This window comes from Hakea prostrata, chromosome 6 (assembly GCF_041222555.1).
Source record: "Hakea prostrata isolate BN-2017 chromosome 6, UWA_Hpros_2, whole genome shotgun sequence".
Classification (NCBI taxonomy): Eukaryota; Viridiplantae; Streptophyta; class Magnoliopsida; order Proteales; family Proteaceae; genus Hakea; species Hakea prostrata.
The window spans coordinates 39,775,590-39,801,886 of NC_142605.1; the positions used below are offsets into that span (position 1 = coordinate 39,775,590).

The window sequence follows — 26,297 nt, forward strand, 5'->3', positions numbered from 1 at the left end:
TTGCAATTTCTTTCTGCTACGTGCTCTGCTCTGTCCAGAGAATACTAGTGAAAATATTTGAATTTTAGCTTTTGAACGTTGCGTGTCATGCTTTTTGATGTCTAAGCCAGAATGTTGCTTGCAGGTAGAACAGATTTTATTTTTATTTTTGTTCAAAAAAAAAAAAAAATGACACGATAAATTACCTGAACAGCCATTCTATATTCTGAACCTTGTATATCTCATATCCTTAATCCGTTAATTATCAAAAAGGTCCGGCTTGCACCTCCGTACTCCATAGTCCATTGTCATATGGCACGCGAAAATGGCGACCTCTACCAAAAAAAAAAAAAAGAGAAAATGGCGACCAATGGATTTATCAAAAAGCGGAGGGTATTTCCGGAATTCAACCTAGAAGTCATAGTGAGTTCTGATGACGTTATCTTTCGTAAAAAAAACTATTTCTCTCCAAAGATACGTCTGATGTGGGTCCCATCCTTTGCTGTGTTGTGGATACTGGATGAGTATCTCTGGATTGAAGTATTTATTACCTGTGATACCATCGCAAGCTTACTCGATTGGTAATGACTGTCTTTTAATAAAGAAGTCGTGGATTCGACTCTCACTATTAGTACTTGTAATATCTCCATTTTTTTTTTCTTGTACCAAAAAAATATTATACGTAAATGTTGTAATTCATTGGATACTCATTGAGAGATTTTTCCTCCAAGAAGAGGAGTCCTATGGCTACCGGTCGGGGTAGAAGATTTTTACTATTCCCTTCTCCATGACTTGTATTACCCAATTTAGTTTTTCAATAATTAATCTTGGCAAGTATGAGGGGAGCACAGACCTCTATTCTACCCAATAGAGAATAGAGTATCAAGATTCTCACTTAGAGGTATAGGGTTGAAATTTAGTGGAGTACATATCGTTGAGAATGTTACTTATGTTTACACAAAAATAAATAATTTCCCGTAACCTATATAGTCAATAGCTAAGGGTGGCTGTCAAGGCATCTAACAATGGAATGGATAACATAGAGATCCGTGCTGTTACATTGATTCCATTTACATATATATTTCATTCACATGCCCACTGCCCAGCAGTGTTTAAGCATGCACATCCTTTCTCCTCTTTGAGTAACAGTAGCTACTAATGGCCATTGTCGCTCTCCTAAAATCTTCATATCAAGCAAAGCAAGATATTATCCACCGTGGTCCATTTCTCTGTTGCAATCACCAATCCTTCCTCATGTGATAGACAGAGACACACAGAAATTAAATCAATGTACACATCAATCATCAATGTTACTGCCATTGTTAGTAATTCTGGATCTAACCACCCCTTCAATTGAGCATCAATTCTTGGCCCTGAGTGGTCATATATGATAGAGATGTGTCACTGGATACTAGAAGTTGTATTTGGTATGTACTTTTGGGCTAAAACTGATTTTACCACAATAGAGATTAGAGATTTCTATTTCAGAGTGTATTCTAGACCCAAAATCTATTATGTGTGTGTGTGTGAGAGAGAGAGATGAACAGCAAACTGCAACACATGCAGTGGAGGGTATAGGTGTCTACCCTTGTAAACTGAAGATGGAACTTGAAAAGTATTAATGCGGTGTGCAACTCTAATTGCATGTCAAAGTCACAGTAAAGCTATGAACAACCTACCTAAACGATAATGATGTTAATGAATAACAAACCACCGTTCAGAACACCTGATTCATTAAAGACCCAATACGAAAATGAGATTCTACAAGATAATCAGATGGTAGGTTTTACTTCTTTGTGCATCTGTTCATCCATATTCCTGGGGTGGCTCTTTTCTATTACTTCTCCCACCAAGTATGGATAAGCATCAACTGAACAAGACATAAATTCAGGGGAAGATCTGTGGATTCCACATTAGCATCCAATAAATGCTACTCTTGGCAATTGGTTTACTTTCTATGTTTGACCCTAGAAGGAACATTAAGAGTCTCAGACTTGTATAAGTTAGGTTTCTCAGAACCTTGAAAGAAGTGCCACGCTCCAACTATTCCTCTGTACGTGTGTTTCAAATACCATGAGGAACTAATACGTGCCTTCAGGCTTCAGGCAGCGGATAACCCTCAAAAACAAACAGAAAGAGTTTGTCCTCTGTGTTTATATATATATATATATACATACCCATCTCCCCGCTTCTTGTCCAGGCTTCCATAACAACCTTCAGACTCATCATTCCTGTTCTTAAGCTCTTTCTTCCAACCATGGTTTCTGCAGAAGCTGCTCGGACACTTGTTGGTATACTAGGTGGGTGAATCATTAATAGGTGTGTAATGCTAGAGAAGAGCTTTTAATCAATTAACCAGGGACTTCTTGACATGGGTTCTTCTTATTTGCAGGAAACATAACTTCATTGATCTTGTTCTTGTCACCAGTGTAAAACATAGATCAGCTTAACCTACTTATTTTCTGTGTTCCCTCTCTTTCACCTTCCTTTTGTCTAATAGGTAATTTTTTTTATGGATTCCAGGCCAACTTTTGTCCAGATATGGAAGAAAAGAGCAGTTGAAGAGTTTTCACCAGTACCATATTTAGCTGCTCTTATGAATTGCATGCTGTGGTTGGTTTATGGGCTGCCACTGGTTCATCCTCATAGCATGCTAGTCTTAACCATTAATGGATCTGGGTTCATCATAGAGCTTACATATGTGATTCTCTTCGTTCTTTACTCTGATGGGAAGAAGAGGTTGAGATTGTTAGTGATGTTGCTGATACAGTTGGGTTTTGTTGCAATCCTAACTGTTATTATCCTGACTCTGGCACACACTTATGATCGTCGTTCTCTGATAGTAGGAAGTATCTGTATCTTCTTTGGGACATTGATGTATGCAGCTCCCTTAGCCGTCATGGTCAGTATTTGATAGCATTTACATGCACATGCCCATACACATTCATATGCTTCTTTAATTAATTGCCCTTCCCCAATCTGATCACCATTTAAGTTTCTTTTACTTTCTGCATTACATGCATGTTGCTTGAACACATGCATGTATGTTTTTAAATGTGCATGATATCAATAAATGTCCATACATGCATTTCTTTTGAAGTAAAAGTTTTCTTAAGCCAGATAGAAGAGATAATATTTTCATGTAGTTCCATTGCAAGCAGCTTCTTTCTTTCTTTTTTTACCAAAAAGTCTCAGATATTTCCATGCATGGAAAAGCACAAGAGGGTTTGCATTTACAAAATGTTTTGATGCAGAAACTGGTGATAACCACAAGAAGCGTGGAGTACATGCCTTTCTTTCTCTCCCTTGCTGCCTTTCTCAATGGCATTTGCTGGACTGTTTATGCTCTTCTACGTTTTGACCTCTTTATAACTGTAATTTCCAACTTTTCCCCTTCTCTCTCTCTCTCTCTCTCTGATTCAATGCTAATCAGCTACTGGGTTTGTGGCTTTTTGCTGTTTCACGCAGATTCCTAATGGTTTGGGAACACTGTTTGGCCTGGGACAGCTTATATTATACGCCACCTTCTATAAGAACACGCAGAGACTGATGAAGGAAAGAAAAGCCAAAGAGGATATAGCACTGGGAGAGGTTATCATCCAAGACTCCAAGTCCAAAAAGATGGTCAACCATCCTCAGAGTGGTTATGATGTTTCAGAGATACACCAGACATGAGTGCCCATTTCACACCACATCACCGTCTGATGGAGCTATCTAACTCACATCCCTAAACAAATTCCAAACAACATTTAGGTCACTAATTTCATGCATCTTATGCACCTCTAAGCATCCCTAAATCTATCTTAAATAAATACAAAGAAAAGGTTTCATTTAGGTCATCAATTCCATGCATCTTTTGCACCTCTAAGCATCCCTAAATCTATCTTCAATAAATACAAAACAAAGGTTTACCTTTGTTTTTCAGATGTACTGTTCCATAATGTAGAATTGCTGGGTTTCCCTTCAACCATGATGGGAGGAGAATCCCTTCATTATGGCCATCAATGTTGTTGGATTAACATGAGATCCTAAAGTGACAAGTTATTCCAATCATTGGATCATATCATCAGCAAGTAATTGGCAATGTTCTTGCTTCTTGTGTAGTTTTATCTTTATCCAAAACAAGTACATGTAATCTGCTTTCTTTCTTGTGTTTCTTTTGCCATTTTTGAAATGAACTAGTGCTTTGACACACTTTTGAGCCCATTTAAAGGGGAAAAAAATAAATAACTACATTTCTCTTGAAAATGCAGAGGAACGTCTTTGTCCTTTGACATTTAAAAATAACTTTCTATTTTGGAACATCAAAACTCAAAATTCTTCCCTATTTCACTGCTTTTTTTTCCCTCTTTTTTGTGTTTTGTTTTTGCGTGAGAAGGGGTAGCCGAAACGTCTTTCTTTTTCCTGTTTCACATTATTTCAACACTAAAAAACAATATGGTTGGGTTTGTTTGTTGGAATAATTGTGGGGTGAAAGAAAAAAAGGTGGAAAATTTCTTGAAAAAAGTGTAGATTTATTACTTTTAATTTAAATTTCAAAATTGTAAATTATTTGGTTGCTTGGAATGGGAAAGTGAGAAAATCAAAGAAACTTGTCTGGTGACATGGCAACCCAATTTTCCCACCCCAAGTCATTTTAAAACCCCATAAATTTAGTAAGATTTTGTGAAAAAATTTGAAAAAGTAAAAAGTAAAACCCATCATTATCACTTTTCTACAAGATCCCTTTCATTTCTTTTCATTCTCCATCACCCCACTAGACACATGGGATCCACATATACTTTTTTTTCCACCCATTTTTTCTCACCCCACCTTTACAAACAAAGGCAGCCTAAAAACATATAAAATGGAAAAATTAAATCATACTTAAAAACAATAAAAACAAGGAAATGGAATAGAAACATTACCAAACAATCCCCAAGAATTGCCTTCTCCATTATCAGGAATGTTTTAAGTAATTTGGTAAATTGAAAACCAAGGTTATATGTTCAAGAAGATCTTGACGAAAGACAGTAAAAACAGTTATTGGTTCAGAACAACTGCCTAACATAATTGATAGGACTGACATGTGGCTGTGATGCTTTTCATAAATGCTCTCGTGACCAGTATGTGCATACACTTTTTTTTGGGGTAAAGATGTGCATACACTTCTTACCCAAAAAACAAATGTGCATACACTTCCAAGCAACAATTTTGCGTTCAAATTTGAACTAGTACACGTCCACAATATCAAATATTGCTCAACTTCTCAAAATTGCTACTTGTTTCTCGCAAAACTTTTTCTTTGAAACTTTAGTTCACTTGACAATGTACCTGAGTATTCCAACCTTCATTATACAAAACTGTTAAAAGTCTAAACAGTCCTCATGGTTCCATGCACAACGGAGCATGAGAATTGACTATGGAGAGCGAAGGGCATACTGAATTAAAAGAAAAGCACAGTGTTAACGACCTAGTCCCCATTGTCACAAAAGTCTTGGGATCGAATCCCTCCTTCTCCGGAATGCTCTGTTTTAAGGAGAGGGTTTTGATTCTAGAAGCTCACAAGTAGTTCCCTCATTGAACCATGTTCTGTCTTTCACTGGTATCTTCATGCTCAACCTAACAAAAAAGAAGAGGAATCACACTCAGTCAGCAGCCATGATAGAACTAAAACAAAATTCACAGCAGTACAATCACAGGATATGGCCAGTCTTTTCATGTAATTGTTAGTCAGATGACCTGACAATGCGTATGACCAATTAATGAAGTAGGTACTCAAACATGGCAAAATGTGGAGGCATTGAAAAGGGGAGCCATAAATCCCTTGCCCCTTCCCAACCCAAACCATAACAACCCATCGAGTCTTCTACTTGCCAGTAGCTCAGTGTTAGATGTCGGTTACCTCACCATCCAGTTGTGGAGAATTTCAGCTTAAAAGCATGAAATGTAATGGGAGCCAAGAAATGGATTTTGATACACTAATGAGTTCTTCAATGTCTAAACTCTGTTATTAATCAAAAAACCAGGGGAAGGCATAAACAATGACAAAGAGTTATCCAACCTAATGTGGTTGGCTACATGGATGCTACAAGAGACAGAAAAACAATAAAAAGAGTAAAGAGGGAAGGGGGCATAAAAAATCAATGCAAACTCTAGGATGACATCCCTTCTTAACTATGTATTGCATCAGAGCATGTCCTAATAAAGAAAATGACAACAAGTCAACCTAATTTGAACTCTTAATATGATGTGGATAATTAAAACCACCAGAAGACCAGATGGTTGTGTGCTTTAATAAAACTAAAGTATGAGGTTTTAGAAGAAAGTTCAATACTAACTCTCTTTTCCTTCTTTTAAAAAACAAACCTCATGTGCCTGAGCACAACTTCCACTAGTTAATTCAGCTGAGGGTATCTACCAATCCAAAATCAACAAGAAACCAATGAGAATTAAGGCAAAACCATTTCCCATTTCTGCCAAAAAATGTCAACTCCTTCAACTCATGCTCTAGTAAATTCTATCCTACTGGATTGGTCATGTTTTTTGGATTATTTTCTAGCACATCTATTTGAGACTTGGTTGACAAGTGGGTGTTAAGGGGCAATAATCTCACTTATGGTGGGAGCAGAACCTTTGGAGTTGCACCCCCTTTTTTTCTCCCTCTACCTGCACATTCCTCTCTCTCCCCTTCTGGGGCTCTTGGTAATGATATTCTTCATTAACAATAAATAAATAAATAATTCTATACTACTCCAACGACTTTTCATAATATAAGCCAAAAATCCAATAATGCAGATTGCAAGAACTATGCCATAGGGAAAGAGCCAACAAGAATGGTCAATCTGTGGCCCAACATGTTGCTGGAGTGTGTTGTATTATTGTTTTCCACACTTTCTTTATTTTCAAGTCTCTGTTTTGTTTAATTCAATCATGATCCGATTCTGGTACACTGTAGGCCAATTTAAGTGATTTAATTTTAAAAATTTTAATTAGCAATATTAAGTATTTGGGTCAACAAGTTACAAGAATAAGTAACACTGTTAAAATTTAATTTTAAAATATTTTTTGCATATTTTCTTGCAACTTGGGCATACTTTTTTGTGCAGCAATAGAATCAAGAATTCAGATTGTAATCATGCACCTATAGTTCCCACAATAAGAATTGTGACAAAAAAATTTACCTCAACAAGTACTCTGGCCTTCTTTTTCAATTTTCTACCTACTTCATCATTCTCAAGCTTCTCTGAACCCATGCCTTTTCTCCTTCGACGATCTGTGTCCATATCTTCAACACCTTCATCATCTTCATCATCTTCATCCATGCCACCTGTGCATCAGGCATTAGAAACATGAGTGGTATCAATGTGGTGACAACAGAAATTAGTCATTATGCAATTAAAAATAAAATTCATATGATCCAGAATAGAGTGGAATAACAGAATAGGATTTGTGTGGTGACCCCACATAAAATGGAGAATGCTTTTAGTTTAGTTGTAAGTGCAACCAGAGACATAAGGTACTGCCAGAAGTTGGCAGACTCTGTCCAAGGAATTTAGTAACATTACCAGACCTTTACTGGTGTATAAAAGCTATATCACACTAAGATGTTTAAGTCCTTTCATGATGAATGAATATATGGATGGGCGAACTGACATCCTTCAATAACCACAGGACTAGTTCTTAGTCATAGTCCAGTTAAAGCCACTAAACTCCTTGGCATCTGATTGCTTGATCAATGATGTGAATTTAAAAGAATGGAAGTATACGTCGGCATGTACAACACATGTTGGCATACAAAAAGATGCATGTACACACATGCACAAATAAAAATGACAACACCAACATTGCCTAATATCAACCACAGCACATACACACATGCAAGTTATTTTAAGGAATAAATGCAACAGTAGGGCATACTTTTATGGGTGAATGGAGTGACAAATACACCCAATCCAAGGGGTCACAACAGGAAACATAGTTCTACGAATATCAAATCAGCAATTACCGTAGCCATCAGCCATGAGAGACTCATCAACCACAGGACCACCAAAATCTTCCATATCTTCTTCCTCTTCAAGCTCATCATAGCCTTCAACATATTCTACTTCTGGTTCCTGCTCAGCTCAAGTGCAAACAGAGAGGTACTAATCAAATTAAATAGAGTAAAGAATATAGTTTGCATTAGTTAAGAAGGTTGAGTGCCACAGCCATACCATCTCTTCTTCTTCATCACTAGCAGCCTGTATTCCTTCCATATCAAGAACTTTATTGTATTCTTTAACAGGATAATTGTATATGTCACCATAAACTCCCTTCTTCAGACGTTCCAACAACTCTTTTTCAATACTCTGCAATAGATCCCGAGTTTCAACAAAACTTCGGTGGAAACACTAAACTGGAGTAGCAAACTAGTAAAGACAATACCTTATCCAAAACCGCAGCCTTTTCAGCTTTTTCTTCTCTCCTAGACTCTCGTTTTTTCTCTTTTCTTGGTGTTGTCATTATCTTTTCCCTGCAAAGCCAATGAAAACAAAATTGACCAGGAAAAGGACATTAGAAGTGGGAGAAAGAAATTTGCAGTTTGAGGATGACCTGCATAAAAGTGAACCAAGGTCAATATTATTGATTCATAATCCAGCATCCAACTAATATGATGTGATTCAACTCCGTGTCTAGCAACTCAGAGAATCCCATAAAGCTCACTCCAGGATGAATTTGTTCTATAAAAAGATTCACAAATCAAAATGCTAAGTCACTAAATGAGTAATGAACTGGAAGTAGAAACATGTCAACTCTGGAAAGAAGGGGCTGTGTACACTTTGTCTGCATGTGTATGATCTTATTAGTCTAAGGTCTTAGGTATTATGAGGCTTGAACTGCAAACAAAAATTAAAAAAAAAAGGGAGGAAGAGGAAGAAGAAAAGAACTGCAAAAAGAAAGATAAGTGACAATGAAGATTTTACTTAAGAGAATTCTATTCTCCCACTGTTTAACAAAGAGTTGGAAGAGTCAACTGCAAAATATTCAAGCATGGGTGATGCTTGGTTCTAATTGTGCAAGCTAAAAAAATAAAAGTATAGTATAGAACACCAGAAGAGACTCATCCCCTCTCCTCTTTAAACTAACTCCAACCCCCCACCAAAAAAAAGAAAAGAAAAGAAAAGAAAGCAAGCTACATTTATGCAATTATTGTTATAATCGATGTACTTTTAAGTATTAAAACTTTCGACTAGAACTTCTATCCAGGACTCGCATGTAATTCGAACACTTCTACAATTCAAAATCATCGGATCTGATGGGAATGTTAGTGGCACACTTCTGAATCATGAATTTTAAGTCAGAGTTTTATGTCATGGTTGTACTAGAAGGTAATTTGCATGAAGGATTTAAAAAAGAACAAACTAAACCAAATAAAAATGGAAGAGAATAACTAATCCCATGAGAACTCACAAACCTGGTTTTCAATGCAAGCTTCCTCATGCGTATACGCATTTGAGTCATTTTGGTGAGACGCTGTTTTGTTTTATGTACCAGAAACTTAGGCCAATACATCTGCCAAATCCATCATACACGAAAATGAAGCATAAGTACATCTTCTAAACTTTTTATTACAAAGGGGAAAAAATAATAATCATAAATCATAAATGACAGAAAAGTTGAATACCAGATTCTTGTCAATGATTTCAAGTGCCTTCTCATAATTTCTGGGCAACTTGACTCTTTCCCATAATTCATTAGGTTTATGAGCTCTTTCTATAGTTTTCATATACAAATAGAAAACCCCTGCATGTTCAACCATGGTCAAATTCAAGAAAATTTTCCACTCAAAAACAACATGAAGATAACACATTCAGCTTATGTAACCACCAAAAAAAATATATAAACTGCATAATACTTCCATCAGTTGCGAATGTGTGTGAATACCAGTTAAATATACCAATGTTTTTGGAAATCAAAATCTTGAGTTATTTGAGTGTTGTAAGACACAAAAGAGATGTGACTGAACGCATAAAAAAGGCAACGCAACATTATCCAAGGAAACAATACTTCAAAGTTTGAATCTCTAGACCATAATAGCTTGGAAGTTTAGCCAGAGGAAAAAATTAATCATTGGACTAATAGGATTAAATCTTGAAGAATTGAAAACAGAGCATGCTTTTGAAGTACCCACAACACATTAAACATCACCCCGCGTGAAATATTTTGGGAAGTGGATGACAAAGGCTTCATAGTGATGCTAATCCATGGGTATAGGGTAAAACCATATGAAAGTATACACTCAACTGTAATTTCTCAATTACCCATCACCCATGAGGCATCTTAGAAGAGATAATGAGCTTCCATTATCATGGGACAAAGGCAACTGAATAGCAAACAAATTTCACATAGAATTTTATTTCCTAATTGCATTTACTTAATTTCCTCAAAGATTATTCAACTCCCAATTCCTCTTTATGCCAAAACTTCAAGCAAGTCGAATGTTAAAATCAACAAGAGAAGAAGATCCACCTCAAATATTATGTACGAAGGGATTAGCTTTGGATAAGCTCATGGGCAGATGAGAGTCCATAAATAATAAAATTCAAGTAAGGTGGTACCGTCATGATCTCTGATGGTGGCGTATCGACTGTTGGCCAAGGGGGCAAGAGCTTCGATTGCAAATACCAGTCACGTTATACGGGTTGCGACAGAAGTTCCCCGTTGTAAGTCTAGAACCAATCCAAAACAGAAAGGTGAGTAAGAGAACAGCATCAAGACGATAAACCCAAACGGTAATAAATCGATTGGAAATGGAAAAGACAGACATTGTTGTTGTTATTGAACAGAAAGCGAACCAGCGAACCAGCGAACGGATAAATTACTTACTTTGTCATGAAACTGCAGTGATTGTGCCTGATAACCTGCCAAATAACCTCATCGTGCTGCATCTTGAAGGTTTTCCCCCTTTAATCTCAGTAATATGTACCAAACTCAGCTAAAAATACAGTGAGAATAAGATCCTTCCCTCTATCTAAAATGGGGAAGAAGAATATTAGTTTCTGGGACTTAGGGTTTATGATGCTTTGACTGTTCTAGCTTGGCTTGGTCTTGTGGCGGCAAATTTAACAAGAAAACTACTCGTTCAATTTATGTTTTTCTTTGTTTGAGTTGCAGGGGAGCCTTAGAGACGGGCGGTTAGGTTTAGTTTTTATTGTGGAAGGGATGAGTCGATACGGCCAAATTAGACGCTCGGTGCCTCGGTCTCGATCGATACCGTTCCGAATCGGTCGATCTGAATCCAATCTAAGTTTTGTATAACCTCCGTTCCGAATCGGTCGATCTGAATCCCGTCTCAATTTTGTATAACTCTTTCGTTTTTCCCCCTTTTTTTTTTTGGGTATGGACTTTTTATCTCTTACCAAACAAACGAAAATTGAGTCCGGATCTGCGACCCCAACGGGGAGCACAAATGCTTCCTGACCACAAAAACTTTTGGGGACCACGGTGAAAAAAAAAAAAAAAAAAAAAAAAAACTTTTTCACCAGTGCTCCCCGACAGGGAGATGATCCGGATTCATGGAAATTAAGTGGTGGTAAAACTGAAGGTACCTAGGTACCTCATTTTTTCTGTTTTTTGAAACACGAGTACCTTCTCAATTGCTCAATTGTAAAATATAAGTGGTGATCCTTAAAACCCCAATTTTGTATAACCTTTCATACTAAATGAAGATTTTGTATATTCCTAAGATGGAGTGCCAATGTGTGCTGATGAATCACTGAGATCAGGTGTATTGGATGAGTCCAATTCACCTTTCCATCAGAGTAGAGGTGTGTGCTCATGTGAAACCCACAAGAGTCATATATTTGATTCATTTTATCAATATTCAAAACTAAATCACACTCTTATTGTTAAGTGGAAAAAAAAATTAGAAGAACATAGACTCCACCCCAAACAGGAGAAGTGTTTCGAATAAGTATTGAAGTCTAGACTCTGAATCACCTCCCCTTATGCTTCCTTATGGGGGTTCACGTTTAAGTACTAATGAAATAATTAGAAGTGAGACATTCAATGGGTCTCACATAGACCCCACTTCTTATTGTGTGGTAAAAATATGTCAATGAAGCACCTTTGCCAATAGAGGAGTAGTAGGATAGATTAAGAACCTGCTTCTCAGTGGAGAGGTCACGGATTCAATTCCTACCGGCGACATATGTAATATCCCTATCCCTATATATAAAAAACACCTTTGTACAAAAAGTAAAATGTCAATGAAGCAGAATGTGCTCTCTAAGGCTCTTTTTGGTATCAATTCTCATTCTCTATTATGCCTATTTAAAATAAATAAGTACAAGAATTCATTTTTGGTCAAGAATGAAAAATGGTTTGGTGAATTTTATCGAAAATAAATTATGAAATGGAAAATAAGTTTGGTGTCAAGATAAAAAATTGTTAAAAATGATAGTAAACAAGTGAGAAAAGAAGGAAAAAGTATGGTTGTTATAAAAGAATGTGTATTGACTATTTTACCCTCATCTTACTTATAGAACTTTAAGTAAACTTACACAAATGAAGATAATGAAATTCTCATCATAATCCATAATGGACAAAAAGGTCATTATGGATTTTGGAGGTTTTTCTATTATTTTAAATAAAAATAAAATTCAGAATAGATGCCAAACAATTTAAAATAATGAAAATTTCTCATAATTGACAATGATAATTGATACCAAAAAGAGCCTAAATAGGGAGGTGATTCCGGTTCCCGCTCTCAGAATTGTTCCAAATGCGGGCCACTTAACACTTTTGCAGTTTTACCCTATTATCTGATCCGTATCGGGTCTATCGGCATCGATCTTGGTTCGATACCCTGTCAATCCAGCCGACGTTGGCCGAGCCTATATGAGATTAAATATCATCAAATATACATAGGGCCCCGCGCGAGTAGTGTGACACGTCAGAATCGTGGGCGAAGCTGGTCAGGTTAGAGAGAAGGAAGCTGCAGGGCGAACGCCTGAAAGGGAACTTTTCGGAAGAACGAAGCACAATTTGCGAAAACCCTAACATCTGAAATTTTCTCTTCGGTCGGAATAGAAGAACCTCATCGTCAAAATTCATAGATCTCTTCACCTTAAGCGAAGAAGATGGTGTTAGCGGAGCTAGGGGGGAGCATTTCCCGTGCTCTCCAGCAGATGAGCAATGCCACCATCATCGACGAGAAGGTACTCAATGAATGTCTCAATGAGATCACTCGAGCGCTGCTACAGTCCGATGTGCAATTCAAACTAGTCCGAGACATGCAAACTAATATTAAGAAGATCGTGAACCTTGATGATTTGGCTGCCGGACACAACAAGCGCAAGATCATTCAACAAGTAAGTTTTTATTTGTTTACGAATTCCACATATTCTTGTTTCAGTATAGGTATTGTTTCGTTCAAATAGTTCGCTGCACGAGTATGAATTCTACCTACTGTTTGAATTTGGCGATCTGAATTAACTAATGTGTTTTGAGCAATTGTTGGACAAGACTTAATTACCTTTGGTTAATCAAACGAAGATTAAAACATCTGTCTTATTTTCTTAGACGTAGTATTGTTCAAAAGCCTTGAACAGAAGAATTATGCCAAATAAATTTAATAAAACATCGCAAGATCACTCAACTAATAATTTTTATTTCTTTACCAATTCCAGATGTTCTTGATTCAGTATAGGTATTGTTTCATTCAAAAAGTTCACGTAATGCTGCGCGAATATGAATTCTACATACTGTTTGAATTTGGCGATCTGAGCTCAAAAATGCGTTTGAGCAATTGTTGGACAAGACTTAATTACCTTTAGTTAATCAAACGAAGATTTAGACCTTCTGTTTTATTTTCATAGACGTAGTATTCTTCAAAAGCCTAGAGCAAAGAATTATGTCAAATAATGTTAATACATAATTCAACCTAGAAACATACAAACCTTTGTGTTTTTCAAATGACTACGTAACCAGTTCTTACTTAGTTTCCTTTATTCTATCTCAGTTTTACCTGTTATCCGTCATTCCTGGATGGCAGTTAGTTGAATCTGGCGTGTTAGAATCTGGTTGTTTAGCTTTTGTTCTTCCCGCAGATCAAACTAGAACTTTGGTTTATCTACTGTACAATTATGGACACGTTTCTCTCGAATCCTAAGGACATTCAATCCTCTCAACACCTTTATGATGCGAAAAAGGCTACAGACAATGAACAGAAGATTTCCTTTATTTTCATTCTTAACAAATTGTTAAGAGTGGATGGATCCTCTAATTGATTTGCTACCTGAAAGTGTTTCATGTTAATTTAGTGGTGCTTCCTGCCTTTACATTTATGGACTGTAATATACCGCATGTGGAATAGGTTGAATCTCTCCCCCCACCCCCTCCTCAAGTAGTTGGAATAAGGGTGAGTTATTCTTGTCGAATCGTATTGCATGTGGAAATCCAGCTGTATCAGCCCTTAGGAAGCAAAAAATCTGAAAACATAAAATTGGGTTTACCATTTTGTCAAGAAGACTTTCAATTAAGAATACCCTAGGATGAAACGACTAATATTTGATTTTCAGTACAATGTGGGTACTTCATTCTAAATCTTAGGAAAATTACTAACTCTGTGTTAAAATATTTTCTCCAAGTTAAGGTGACGCTTCCTTCTTTGCTCACTGTGTTTTTGGAATTGATGCAAAAAGGGGTTACAGAATACTCAGTTTGGATTGCTTATGGCCCCGCCCAAGCTCTGAATAGGTTAACAATAAGAAAATAGTGGCTAAAACTGAATATCTCTGAGTTTAAAAGTGGAGTGTCAGTTCTTCAGTCAACCAGAGACGGAAGGGGCTGTTTTGTTGTTAACTGGAGAAAGGATTCAATAGGTTTTGTATTTACTGGTTAAGTATACTTGGAATTGATGGTAAAATAAGGACTAGATGAAATAAAGGAAGAAGGTGGGGATAAGTTGGGAACAACCTTTATCATAACATACATCACCACTTCTTCCGCCTTCAAACAAAATGGGTGATGGGAGCAGTAGCTTTGAAAGGGAGATCTCTTTCATTTGGGCAGCAATTGATTGGAAACTTTAGAAATAGGATCCCAATCCAGTGTTTTCTAAGACATAAAATGATAGCTCAAAGCACTAAAAAGCTCGAAAGAACCTCTGAAATCAGACTAGGCTGTAAGGCTGAGTCCAGTGTGTTTCAAGCACAGAACTCACAATAGGGTCAAACTAGAGATTGAGCCTCCTAGGTGGAGCAACTGATATAGCAAGGACTCTCGGGTCAACGTAGCGTTGTATCTGCCCCTAGTCTGTTTTAGTACTATTTGCTATACCAGCCCATTTTTCAAACATTGTTTAGCGATTTTAATGTAGTATTGTATTTGATTGATCAAAACAGTAGCCAAATGGGACCTTTCACAGGGAATTAAGTTCAGATTTGATAGACTTAAGATGAAACAGAATTTAGATGTGAAAGAGGGCTGGAACTAGAGTGGTTTTATTAGGATAATAGCACAACAAAACGGGCTAAATAGATCTTCAAAACAAGGGTAGAACTATGATGAAGAAATTGAAAGGACAACATGAGGGAATTGAAAATAACAATATAACACCCGGGCTTCACACCGCAAGGTGGGTTGGTTGGATCGAACACAACCTACCTTGAAACACAAGGAGTTTCCATAGAGAAGGAATGTTAACAAAGCAATTTGATTTCAGTAGATGAGTTGTGTCTTCACCTCTTACATAAGTCTCTTTATACAGCATTCGAAAGAGACATAAACATTAATGGTAACATCCAATCACTAGCTAACACCAGTACACCACCTACCTATTAATAACTCAACTACTACCTAACTCATTGACAAAAGAAAACTCCTTTGACAATGAGTTCTTTTATTTTCAAACTATAGTCCCTTTTATTGACTTTTCAAAGACTATACTTGAGCTTAGGTCTAGACTCTGAAGTTCAACATATATGGGCTAACTTTAACCCACTAAAACAATCCTAGCCCATGAAAGCCATGGGCTGATTCAGGTGATAGCTATAGGCTTTGGATGGGCCTGATCTAATGGGCTTCTTCTTTCTTAAATATGTCTTCAACTTTGCATCAGGTTTAATAGCGGTATTTCTCAGATTGCCGTGCATGGAGGCTTTCTCTCAAGATGATCTGGCCTGGAAGAAATCTGTGAGTCAATTGTTACTTACACATAGTGTTCTTTGGCCTAGAATAGTGGATATCTTTATCCAGATTTACTTAGGTAATTAGGTCTCCTAATTTTGTTAACCAATAGAGATAGGATTTGCTTTTAATTTGTTCTAGAAGGTCTTAGTATGTAATTTATTTTATTATGAATAAAATCAAGAAAGCTCAAAGGAAAATTGTATAGGACCATCGTACAACCAGCTTTGATGTATGGTGTAGAGTGTTGGGCTGTTAAGAAGCATCATTAGATAAATTTAATATAACATAAATGAATATGCTAAGATGGATGAGTGGCAAACTTAAAGGCATAAGGTAAAAATTGATCATATTGGAGCTGGTCTTGTAGTTGTTAGGCTTATCCTAGACAATATATGGGCTTGGATTAATTACTGGGGATAATAATTGATGGAGGTCTCAACACATAAGGCCAATGCACTGCCATTAGGTTTGAGATGGACCAAACCGGTCCATTGTAGAAGTGGACAGGGTGTGGGATGACTATTATAAATAGCTATGATGGGGTCCTCAAGTTCTTTTGTTCTATTTTCTCTCCACAAGAAAGATGTACGGTAGAAGGATGAAGAGATTGGAGGGACCCCATCATAGCTATTTATAATAATAATCCCAAACCCCGGTCCACTTCTACAATGGACCGGTTTGGCCCATCTCAAACCTAATGGCAGTGGATCGGCCCAATGTGTTGAGACCCATCAATTATTAATCCCAGTAATTAATCCAAACCCATATATTGCCTAGGATAAACCTAACAGTAGTAGCTCTAAATCTTTGATAAATGGTAAGCTACAAGAAAGTTGATTGAGGTGGCATGGCCATATTCTAGAGGCCTAACTCGACCAACAAAGTTCTCAAGCCTCACTACGTCTCCATTTTTATCTCATTCTTCAAGCTTGTTTCTCCCATATACTATGAACAATATAAAGAAGTTTGTCTTGCATAAACATTTAAATTTTACTGAAGTGGAAACCAAACAAAAGAAGAAATGAACTGAGATAGAAACTAAATAATCCCAGCAAAAATTCAAACATATTTACCCAATCAAATGAAATAAAAGATTGCATCCTAAGTAAGCTACCAGCCCTTTCCAAACCAGTAAACTGGTTTAGGACCAAACCTTGGTTTGGGCTTCCAAAGTAGTTCGTTTTTGTTCAAACCGAGCTAGAGTAGCTTGCTTCAAGTGCTGTGCCCAATTCTAGGGTGACTGTAATGCTGCTGGAGAGAGGGTATGTGAAAGATTATTTGAGAAACTTTGAAAAGGAAATAGAAAGAAGAGGAAGAATTAGAGAGAGTATACTAGAGCTGACTTGATAGTTGCTCTGCAAATGATAAGTTCACAAAGAGTCATTTGAGGCAGTAGGCTCATGTTCAACTCAGGCCTAGGAATGCCCCATCAAGGTTGAGTAATATGGTCTCGATCAAAGGAACTAAAGAGATAGGGGCAGGCCTAAAATGACTATAGGAGAGTTGAGGAAGGACATGCCTATTCTAGGGGTTGTACCTTGTATGACCTCGGATAGAGCCATTTGGAGGGCAATGATCAAGGAGTAGCAAACCCCATTAGCTGGGATTTAATTTCTGACGTACCAGGCTGCCCTGTTTCCTTTTCCATGATCTTCTATGTGTCAGTGGTTTTCCCTTCTCAAGGTTTAAAATCTTGTTTTGTTTCAGTAATTTGATCAGACCAAAACATTCGGAATGTTGAAAGGTGGTATTTTTCTCTGCTAAATTTCATGGCTTTCAGACCAAATTAAGGCTTGAAAGTTCATGAAAACCTTATTTTGGGCTATGTAAACACATTAAAATGATCATATTGGAATTTTTTTAAACCCAAATTGGTGTTTAGTATTCACACCCCTGATTGGCAATGTATGGTTGAATTATTATGTATAATAACTCTTTGATACATTGTTATAGTTTCAGTGGGCATAAATAATAGGTAATTTAGACAAGTAATGTAGCAAACCTTTCAAACAAATCATCAAAGATTCATAATAATAAAGTGATGATTTTTCAGGGACATCAATAGGAAGCTCCTAAAGTTCTAATACAATTTTCCATTAAGTGGTAATTAGTAATAATAACTTCGAGTCATTGCGGCATGATCTACTAAAAGTCTGATTAGCCAACATGCATTGTTCTTGAGTGTGAGGCATACAAATGCCACATCATAATCTTAAGAGAAGAAACATGTGTATTCCTCCAGAGTTGACATGTACATTGGATCATTGGTTTATTAAAGTTAACCTATTTTAGGATATGAGTCATCCAAGTGTGAAGAAACCCACCAATCCACTATGATACGTGTCATATGATGCCACTAGTTGCATGAACAGCTGGTGAATTTGTTAAAAAAGGTGGCCCATACATCCCTTTGAGTGGGAGTCATACTCAAATGCCGGAATTTTTGAAATTTCAAACGAAGCATGGTATATTTTCATTTTGAACTTGCATCTTGTTGTGCATACACTAAAATTCTTGACGAACATCAAAATTCCACTGAGTTTTTGAACTATACCCCTATTTTATTTTGTTTGAATCAATGTAGCCGACCCCCTTTAGTTGGAATAAGGCAGAGGTCCTTGCTTCTTTTTTCTTTTCTTTTTTTCCGTAGGAAGAATAGAGAGAAAAGCCAAACCCAAAGAAAAGGTAGCCTGCTATTCTGTGACTCCAATGCCTAGTGGTAGTAATACAAGGAAGGTACAAAGAAAAAAGGAAGCTGTTAGAGAGGAATATGGTAGAGTTAATGGGTGAGAGAAAACAGGACGAAGGTCGATAGCTGTGAGAAGGGGGAGAGAAGATCCACGTCCAACTCTTGGCTCCTAGTCATACAACTCCAGATCACAAATGCATTATAATATTCTTTGCCCAACTATTTAGAATTGCATGTATGTAAATAAGAAAGAAATCTAACTCAAATAAAGAACCTCTATTCTATTTGGATGCTGAGATTTAGAAAAAGTCCTTGTAGCTCACCTACCAAAATTAAACCAGGTAAAATGTAAAGGTTACATTTCCTATCCAACATAGGAATAAATCTCTACCAGATCCCCTTGGACTAAAAGCCTCTTTTGGGACTGGCTTGTGGTCTGGATTTTCACATTGGGTATTCCAGACGCCAGCATATCAGGAAATTTGTGGCTTCTCTTCTGTTTTGATCTTTTGCTGATTTCTTGTGCCTATTTTTATTTTAACTGCAGTTGCTGCTTGCTTTCTTTTTTTTCTTTCAGTTATACCTTCATCAACTAAACTCTATGGATAATTGATTTTTAATTTGCTTTCAGGCCATATTCAATGAGCTATGCAAGATGTTGGACCCAGGGAAGCCTTCTTTTACTCCAAAAAAGGGGAAAGCAAGCGTTATCATGTTTGTTGGTTTACAAGGTATGTTTTTCTGAAATTGAATATCCCTATTAGTGGGACAAACTAATGTTATTCAAATTATGATAAGCATCCAAAAGATCATCTCCACTACTCCGTGTATCTAAAGAACGAGGGATAAAAGCTTCTCTCTTCATACCTCATCAAATGTGAGCAGTTGAACTTAGACGTCTGATGATTTACCACAAAAAAGGAAGGGCAAAAAAAACTTTTGATGTAGTTACACAGGCATAGTTAGACCGGCTTGACCTAACCTGGAAACATAGGCAATTATATAATTGGATTCGTATAAAAATGTAACTTGTATTCTTTCCATTGAGCTTCTGCCTTTTTCCATTTTTGATCCCAGCATTTTATTTTCTCTTGAATATCCAGGTTCTGGGAAGACTACAACCTGTACAAAGTATGCATATTATCATCAAAAAAAGGGCTGGAAACCTGCTCTAGTTTGTGCAGATACATTCAGGGCTGGTGCTTTTGACCAGTTGAAGCAGAATGCAACCAAAGCTAAGATCCCATTTTATGGAAGGTACTATTTTCTTGTTACATCTTTGCTCTTATTGCACATGCGGTGTAAAATTCTTATGGTAAAGATTTAGAGAGATTGTTATGTTTGTCCGTTCTTAGTTGATAGATGTTATATTGCGTATGTGATGGGCCTAAAATATTTTGTACCTTGGGAAATGCTGCCATTGCAACTGCTTCCTATGCCCAACCCCAGCCCCCTAAAATAGATGTCTTTCCTCTTTAAATTGCGCATATAAACAAATATTCATTCAATTTTGTTTGAATTGGTTCCTCAGGACCGTTTTAGTTGTACCAGATACAACAAATTGAGTACCATTTGCTTCTTCACTGCTACAGTATTTCAGGTAGAAAGAAGAGGAAAAAAAACTTCCTACAGTTTGGTTAGGTCTGGTTTGATTTCTGAATTAATTCTCTGATTCAAATCTGTCATTTATTCAAGCTACTCCTAGAATATGATCATTCCTTACCTTAAAGCTAGGAATTGATCTTATTAGAGCTGGTTTGGGAGTAGCTCTGACAAATAATAAGCTACGACAAACTCGATTGAGGTGGCACAACCACGTCCAACGGAAGCCTTAAAATGCCCCTGTATGAAGAAGTGATTTAATCCAAATCGAACGATTCAGAAGAACTAGGGGCAGACCTAAGATAACCTTTGGAGAAATGGTGTGAAAGGATATAGCTTAGGCCTTGTACCTAGTATGGCCTCAAATAGAGCTGATTGGAAGGCAAGGATCCATGTAGCTGACCCCATGAATTATGGTTGTTTAGCTTTCGTTCCATGGTTATGCTTCAATTTCTGCATGTCGCAATGCTCCATATGCTTTGTGTGTATATGTGTGTGTGGATATGACATCAATTTGGTTTTCATCCACAGTTATATGGAATCAGATCCTGTGAAAATTGCAGCGGAAGGTGTAGAAAGGTTTAAGAAGGAAAATTGTGACCTTATCATTGTAGACACAAGTGGGCGCCACAAGCAGGAAGTGGCTCTGTTTGAAGAAATGCGTCAAGTGTCTGAAGCAACGGTACCATGGCCTGCTTCTTTCATCTCCAGCCTTTTTTGGTTTTATTATTTGTTAGTACATATTAATTCTATTTTAATTCAATGGCGCAGAAACCCGATCTGGTTATATTTGTCATGGATAGTAGTATTGGTCAGGCTGCATTTGATCAAGCTCAAGCATTTAAACAAAGTGTTTCAGTTGGGGCTGTTATTGTTACCAAAATGGATGGTCATGCAAAAGGAGGAGGCGCTCTTAGTGCGTAAGTTCTGTTTTAGTTGGAGCTGCTTCACCTTGACACTTGCAATAAATTGAGCTGTGTTTTACAATTTTGCTGTCATTTTTGCTGAAATGCTCGATGTTGTAATTTCTTCGTAATTTGTATAATTAGTTAGCATCACTTATGTCTCACTGAGTGGTTCTTAGTTTGTACACTCGTACTCTGACAAATCCATTTCAAGAAAATATGCTTAATCTAAGTGGCAACCCATGCAAGATTGCATCTTGTTTTGCAGCTTTGCTCATAGTAAGCACTGGGCCTGGGCAATGGCCCATATGTTCTATTATTACTTGAGGGTGAAGTAAGCCCATCTGGAGCAGTAAAAAGCACTGCAACTTGACCATAATCCGCTGTACAACCATACAATAAGTACACCATTAATCAATCAAGTTACGGATGCATAGCTTCATTTCCCCATCTCATTGTTATCCGGTGCATTTATAAGTCGAATCGTAATAAGACATACATATATCTTGTGTGGCATCTCCGTACCTGAGCTCACTGCATCCCTAAGGTTCTCTTGCTGTGACACCCATATAGGTGAACATACTGCTGCTGATAATAATCTACGTGGTTCCTCTCTTTTCTGATTCAAGGCTTACCTCACTGGACAGGGGACAGTGAATCAGAAGTTGATGTACCAACATGAAGATGATTAGTGACATTTCAGCATAAAATGCATGCATGGGAGATAGAACAGTAAAGAACACTTGGTAGTAGTCACTTTGTGTTGCCTGGGCAAAAAATATCCTCATTAGGAACCCTTAGTAAGTAGTAAGAACAATTTTCAGTCACCAAATGAGAGTAGTGTGGCACATTTGGTGTGTTGGGTGGGGCCCCATCATTTCTCATCCAATCAATTGGTTGGTCTGTCATGTAGAAAGACCATATCCACTTGAAACTGTCAACATTTCAAAAATTTTAGGCGTACTATAATCACTAAGCATACCTTATACAAGTGACTAAGTGAGAACATGTTTATTTATGATACATCATATGTTTTAATTGATTGCCAAGATAAAAGTCTGAACTCAATATTTGAATTGTATGTGCAGTGTTGCAGCCACAAAGAGTCCAGTCATATTCATTGGAACTGGAGAACATATGGATGAGTTTGAAATTTTTGATGTTAAGCCGTTTGTCAGCCGCCTTTTAGGTTACTTCTAACTGCACTTTTGGCTTACTGTTGTACTCATAAACTACTTAATGTTTGACTTCTCATATGATATCAAAGTAAATTCTTACCTTAAATGAGCATTATCCTATATTGTCTCAACTAGGCATGGGTGATTGGTCGGGTTTCATGGACAAAATTCACGAAGTTGTGCCTATGGATCAACAGCCTGAGCTTCTGCAGAAACTTTCTGAAGGGAATTTTACTTTGCGCATCATGTATGAGCAATTCCAGAACATACTCAAAATGGGTCCTATTGGGCAGGTCTGTTATTTATGCTCTACGTTGCCAAAGGTTGCTTAAGTGGGTGTTGTTTCATTTGTGTGAGAACTTTTTATTTTAGAAAAGAATCTTATGTGATGAAATCTTTGTTATTTTTTTTCTAAAGAAAATCTTTGTTCTGTTTGGTTGTGCTGTTCTGTTAAAGATGTGACGACAAACTGAATCATTCTATATGAAATAGATCTTCTTGTACAGCAATTTCTACGGTTCAAAATTCAATGTGACAAGTAAAGTGTTTCTTAATTTTGAGAAAACTTTGCTTGTCATGTCACCCCTTTTTTTTGGGAGGGATGAATGTATCATGTCACCTTTTAATTGCTGTTGATTCTCAGAACTTGTTCCCAACTTGGGTGAGTTGAATTCTGTGTGGTCTTTTTTTTTTTTTTTTTTAATATGAATCTCTCTCTCTCTCTCTCTCTCTCACTCACTCACTCACACACACACACACACACACGTCATAAATAGGGCTAGTATTACTGTCTTATGGTTTATTTGAAGAAACCCTACATCCTTTTGGGGTGATGGTTCTGGATATCTTCCACCTCTCAAGATGACTTTAATTTGCATAATTTCACCTGAAGGCCCTAACTGTTCTTGCTACCGTGTAGGTTTTCTCGATGCTCCCTGGGTTTAGTGCTGAGTTAATGCCCAAGGGTCGTGAAAAAGAGAGTCAAGCAAAGATCAAACGTTACATGACTATGATGGATTCCATGACCAATGATGGTAATTGTAATATATCCATAAGCTTTCTATGTTATTTACTGTTTATGGTCTTGCTGTTGAATTTGTGGCCTAATCCATTCTCTTTTAAAGAAGGGTTGCTTTTTACCATTTGTGATTCCATTGTTTGCAGCTACCTGTTTAATGTGAATTTTTGAATTCTTATCCAGAGTTGGATAGTTCAAACCCAAAGCTCATGAATGAATCTCGGATCATGCGGATAGCACGTGGTTCTGGTCGTCCTCTTAGAGAAGTTATGGATATGTTGGAAGAATATAAACGTCTTGCCAAGATCTGGAGCAAAATGAAGGGGCTGAAAATTCCAAAGAAGGGTGACATGAGTGCATTATCACGAAATATGAACGCACAGCACATGAGCAAAGTCCTTCCACCACAAATGCTTAAGCAAATTGGTGGCATGGGTGGCTTACAAAATCTGATGAAGCAAATGGGTTCTTCAAAAGATATGATGGGGATGTTTGGAGGTGACAAGTAGTACTAATCAAAGAGGGAATCCAAATCGGAGCAAGGAGCAATCACCGCCGAGGGCATAAGGTTTGTACAGGATCAAATCAATAATGACCTGCGGATCAATTGTTCCTATATTGAAGTAACCAACCTTTGTATATTGACAGAGATTTTGTTGTCGGTAGGCAGTTTTTTTATTTGCGACTCCCAGAGAAAAGAAGAAAAAAAAAAAAACAACGAAGGGGGAAAAACACAGAATAGTTCTGTTTATTGTAACCTTATTATCAACAAAATGCTGCTAAATTTAGGAAATGTGCCGTCTTCCCAGTTATTGATAGGGTCTGCATTGTTCTTCTATTTGTTTATTTATACATTTTTTTTAAAAGTTTAGAAACTGAGATGAATTTTGTACTTTTAAGATTTGACGAATCAGAGAACGTAACTGTTGCTCGCTCCTGGATCGGATGTCAAATCTCTGGTCCGGCGGAAAGCCTTCATTGTGGTATGTAAAATTCCTCACTTCTTGTTTATTTAATTTATTTAATTGTTTAGGCCCCATAATTGAGTTTTGAAGGGGAGCGTGCCAACTGAACGATCCCTTTGCTTCTGTTGGTAAACCCTTGCGTATGATTAAAAAAAAAAATTTAGTCATGGAGCATGTAGTCATAGAATCAGTATTTGTCTTATGGAATTTCCTCTAAGCTCAGTCGGTTTGCCGTTATGCCAGGGCAGTGGTTGAGAAAGTACATCCGCGCTTGCATGAGTCAAATTAGGATTACAAGAGCATGTAGTCATAGAATCAGCATTTGTGTCGACCAGCGTTGATACTAATATGGAGTGGTCACGTCGGGTTGGGTCGAACCGATTTTAGATCAAACAGTACATTGATTGAGGTTGCGCTTTAGGCATGGTTTGAAGTGTCAGCGATTTATCGCTATGTCGAAGTGGGGTGACATGACACCCCCTCTAACACGAGGTCGACAATAATTGGACGATATATTGCTGATATGTCGTCAGTGTCACTTCTTTCTCTTGATTCTTGTATTTTAACCCTATTTTGTTCCTATCGACATTTACAAGTACATCTTGCTTTGTTATCACCGACTATTACATTGTTTGTGTTGATCAAACGGAATTTCATACAAATTCGCGAGTTTTTCCGGACTAATAGTTTTGCTAACATATAGCCAAATATGTGTTGATTAAGAACATTAGTTTAGGTGATATTTTAGGTCAAAATAACGCTTCCAATGTGTTTATTGGCCTTAAGTTATAGGCTACAAGATAAAATTTAGACTAAAATAGTCCTAAATACCCCTCGAGGGTTCATTTTTCATCATCACCCCTCCAAATGTCACTCAACATATTGCGATACATTGCCGTGTCGGTGGTGTCATCAACTATTGACACGACGATACAAAGCGATTTTTCGAACCTTTGCTTTATGTACTATTGATAGTACATGTAAATATGAGAGAAAATGTAATAAGGGAAGATGCTGATTGACCAAATCATATGAGAATTCTGTTAATCTATTTTAACCTTTGTTTTAATTTGAACCGTTTGTTCCCATTTAGAATTGGACTAGTGGATAAAGTTTGGAGACTGTTGTACATGCATGAGATGTACAGATAGATATCCGCTTATGATTAGACTTCGAAATGTGACTAATGTCTAACATGAAATCGTAGTAAGGCTTATCTGAAAAAATTGTAAACCTTATGACAGTAATAAGTCGCCCCATATAGTACATCTCTACTTCAAGACAAGTCTCTTTAGATGTTTATCTTACCGGTCGCTCGTGTAAAATAAAAATATACATGAGTTGGATAGAGATGGATTTCCTTCCTATTATGTGGTAAAGAAATGCGTAAGGAGCATAGCTTTAGGATAAAAGATGTTTCTAGGAATTTCCAAGTGTTAGCGAAGAAAAAACCCTACTTGAAAAAGGCTGCCAAGAGAAGCAAGCCAACAACTTTCGTAAACCGGTCTTTCAGATCGTGTTGGAAATTGACTCACTTTATGTATTAAAACTCAAAATCATCTCTACATCAAAATAAGTCCCCCTAAAATGATTATCTTACCTATTAGTTGTGTAAAATGAAAAATCTACACAAGTTGGATGGGTGTAGACTTCCTTTCTAATGCATGGTAAAAAAATATGAAGAGAGCATAGTTTTAGGAGAAGATCAGAACTCAAAATCTCACATGAAATCGTGGAATGATGCTTGTAGTGATGCAGCTCTTAAGAGACTGAATGGAATGGCGTTCTGTAGACTTTGAATGACTT

The 26,297-nt window shown here is 37.1% G+C and overlaps 3 protein-coding genes across 3 annotated transcripts; 2 read left to right on the plus strand and 1 right to left on the minus strand.

Annotated features, from left to right (window-relative positions):
- Positions 1–2,236: 2,236 nt before the first annotated feature.
- Positions 2,237–3,654, plus strand: LOC149014068 (bidirectional sugar transporter SWEET4-like). Its single transcript, XM_089157770.1, has 5 exons — positions 2,237–2,279; positions 2,372–2,408; positions 2,503–2,881; positions 3,234–3,353; positions 3,448–3,654. The coding sequence occupies exons 1-5, from the start codon at positions 2,237–2,239 to the stop codon at positions 3,652–3,654; spliced, it is 786 nt and encodes a 261-aa protein (XP_089013896.1).
- A 1,382-nt stretch (positions 3,655–5,036) lies between these two features.
- On the minus strand, positions 5,037–11,150 carry LOC149014069 (uncharacterized). The gene is given in 10 exon segments (XM_089159774.1): positions 5,037–5,580; positions 7,143–7,288; positions 7,967–8,075; positions 8,175–8,309; positions 8,386–8,473; positions 9,416–9,513; positions 9,626–9,744; positions 10,560–10,602; positions 10,604–10,670; positions 10,828–11,150. Coding segments are annotated over 10 exon segments (912 nt in total). The 5' UTR covers positions 10,890–11,150; the 3' UTR covers positions 5,037–5,535.
- Positions 11,151–12,883: 1,733 nt separating this feature from the next.
- On the plus strand, positions 12,884–24,338 carry LOC149014070 (signal recognition particle subunit SRP54 2). Its single transcript, XM_089158352.1, has 9 exons — positions 12,884–13,313; positions 19,455–19,554; positions 19,927–20,080; positions 20,957–21,107; positions 21,197–21,345; positions 22,419–22,519; positions 22,644–22,801; positions 23,428–23,542; positions 23,710–24,338. The coding sequence occupies exons 1-9, from the start codon at positions 13,083–13,085 to the stop codon at positions 24,033–24,035; spliced, it is 1,485 nt and encodes a 494-aa protein (XP_089014478.1). The 5' UTR covers positions 12,884–13,082; the 3' UTR covers positions 24,036–24,338.
- Positions 24,339–26,297: the final 1,959 nt, after the last annotated feature.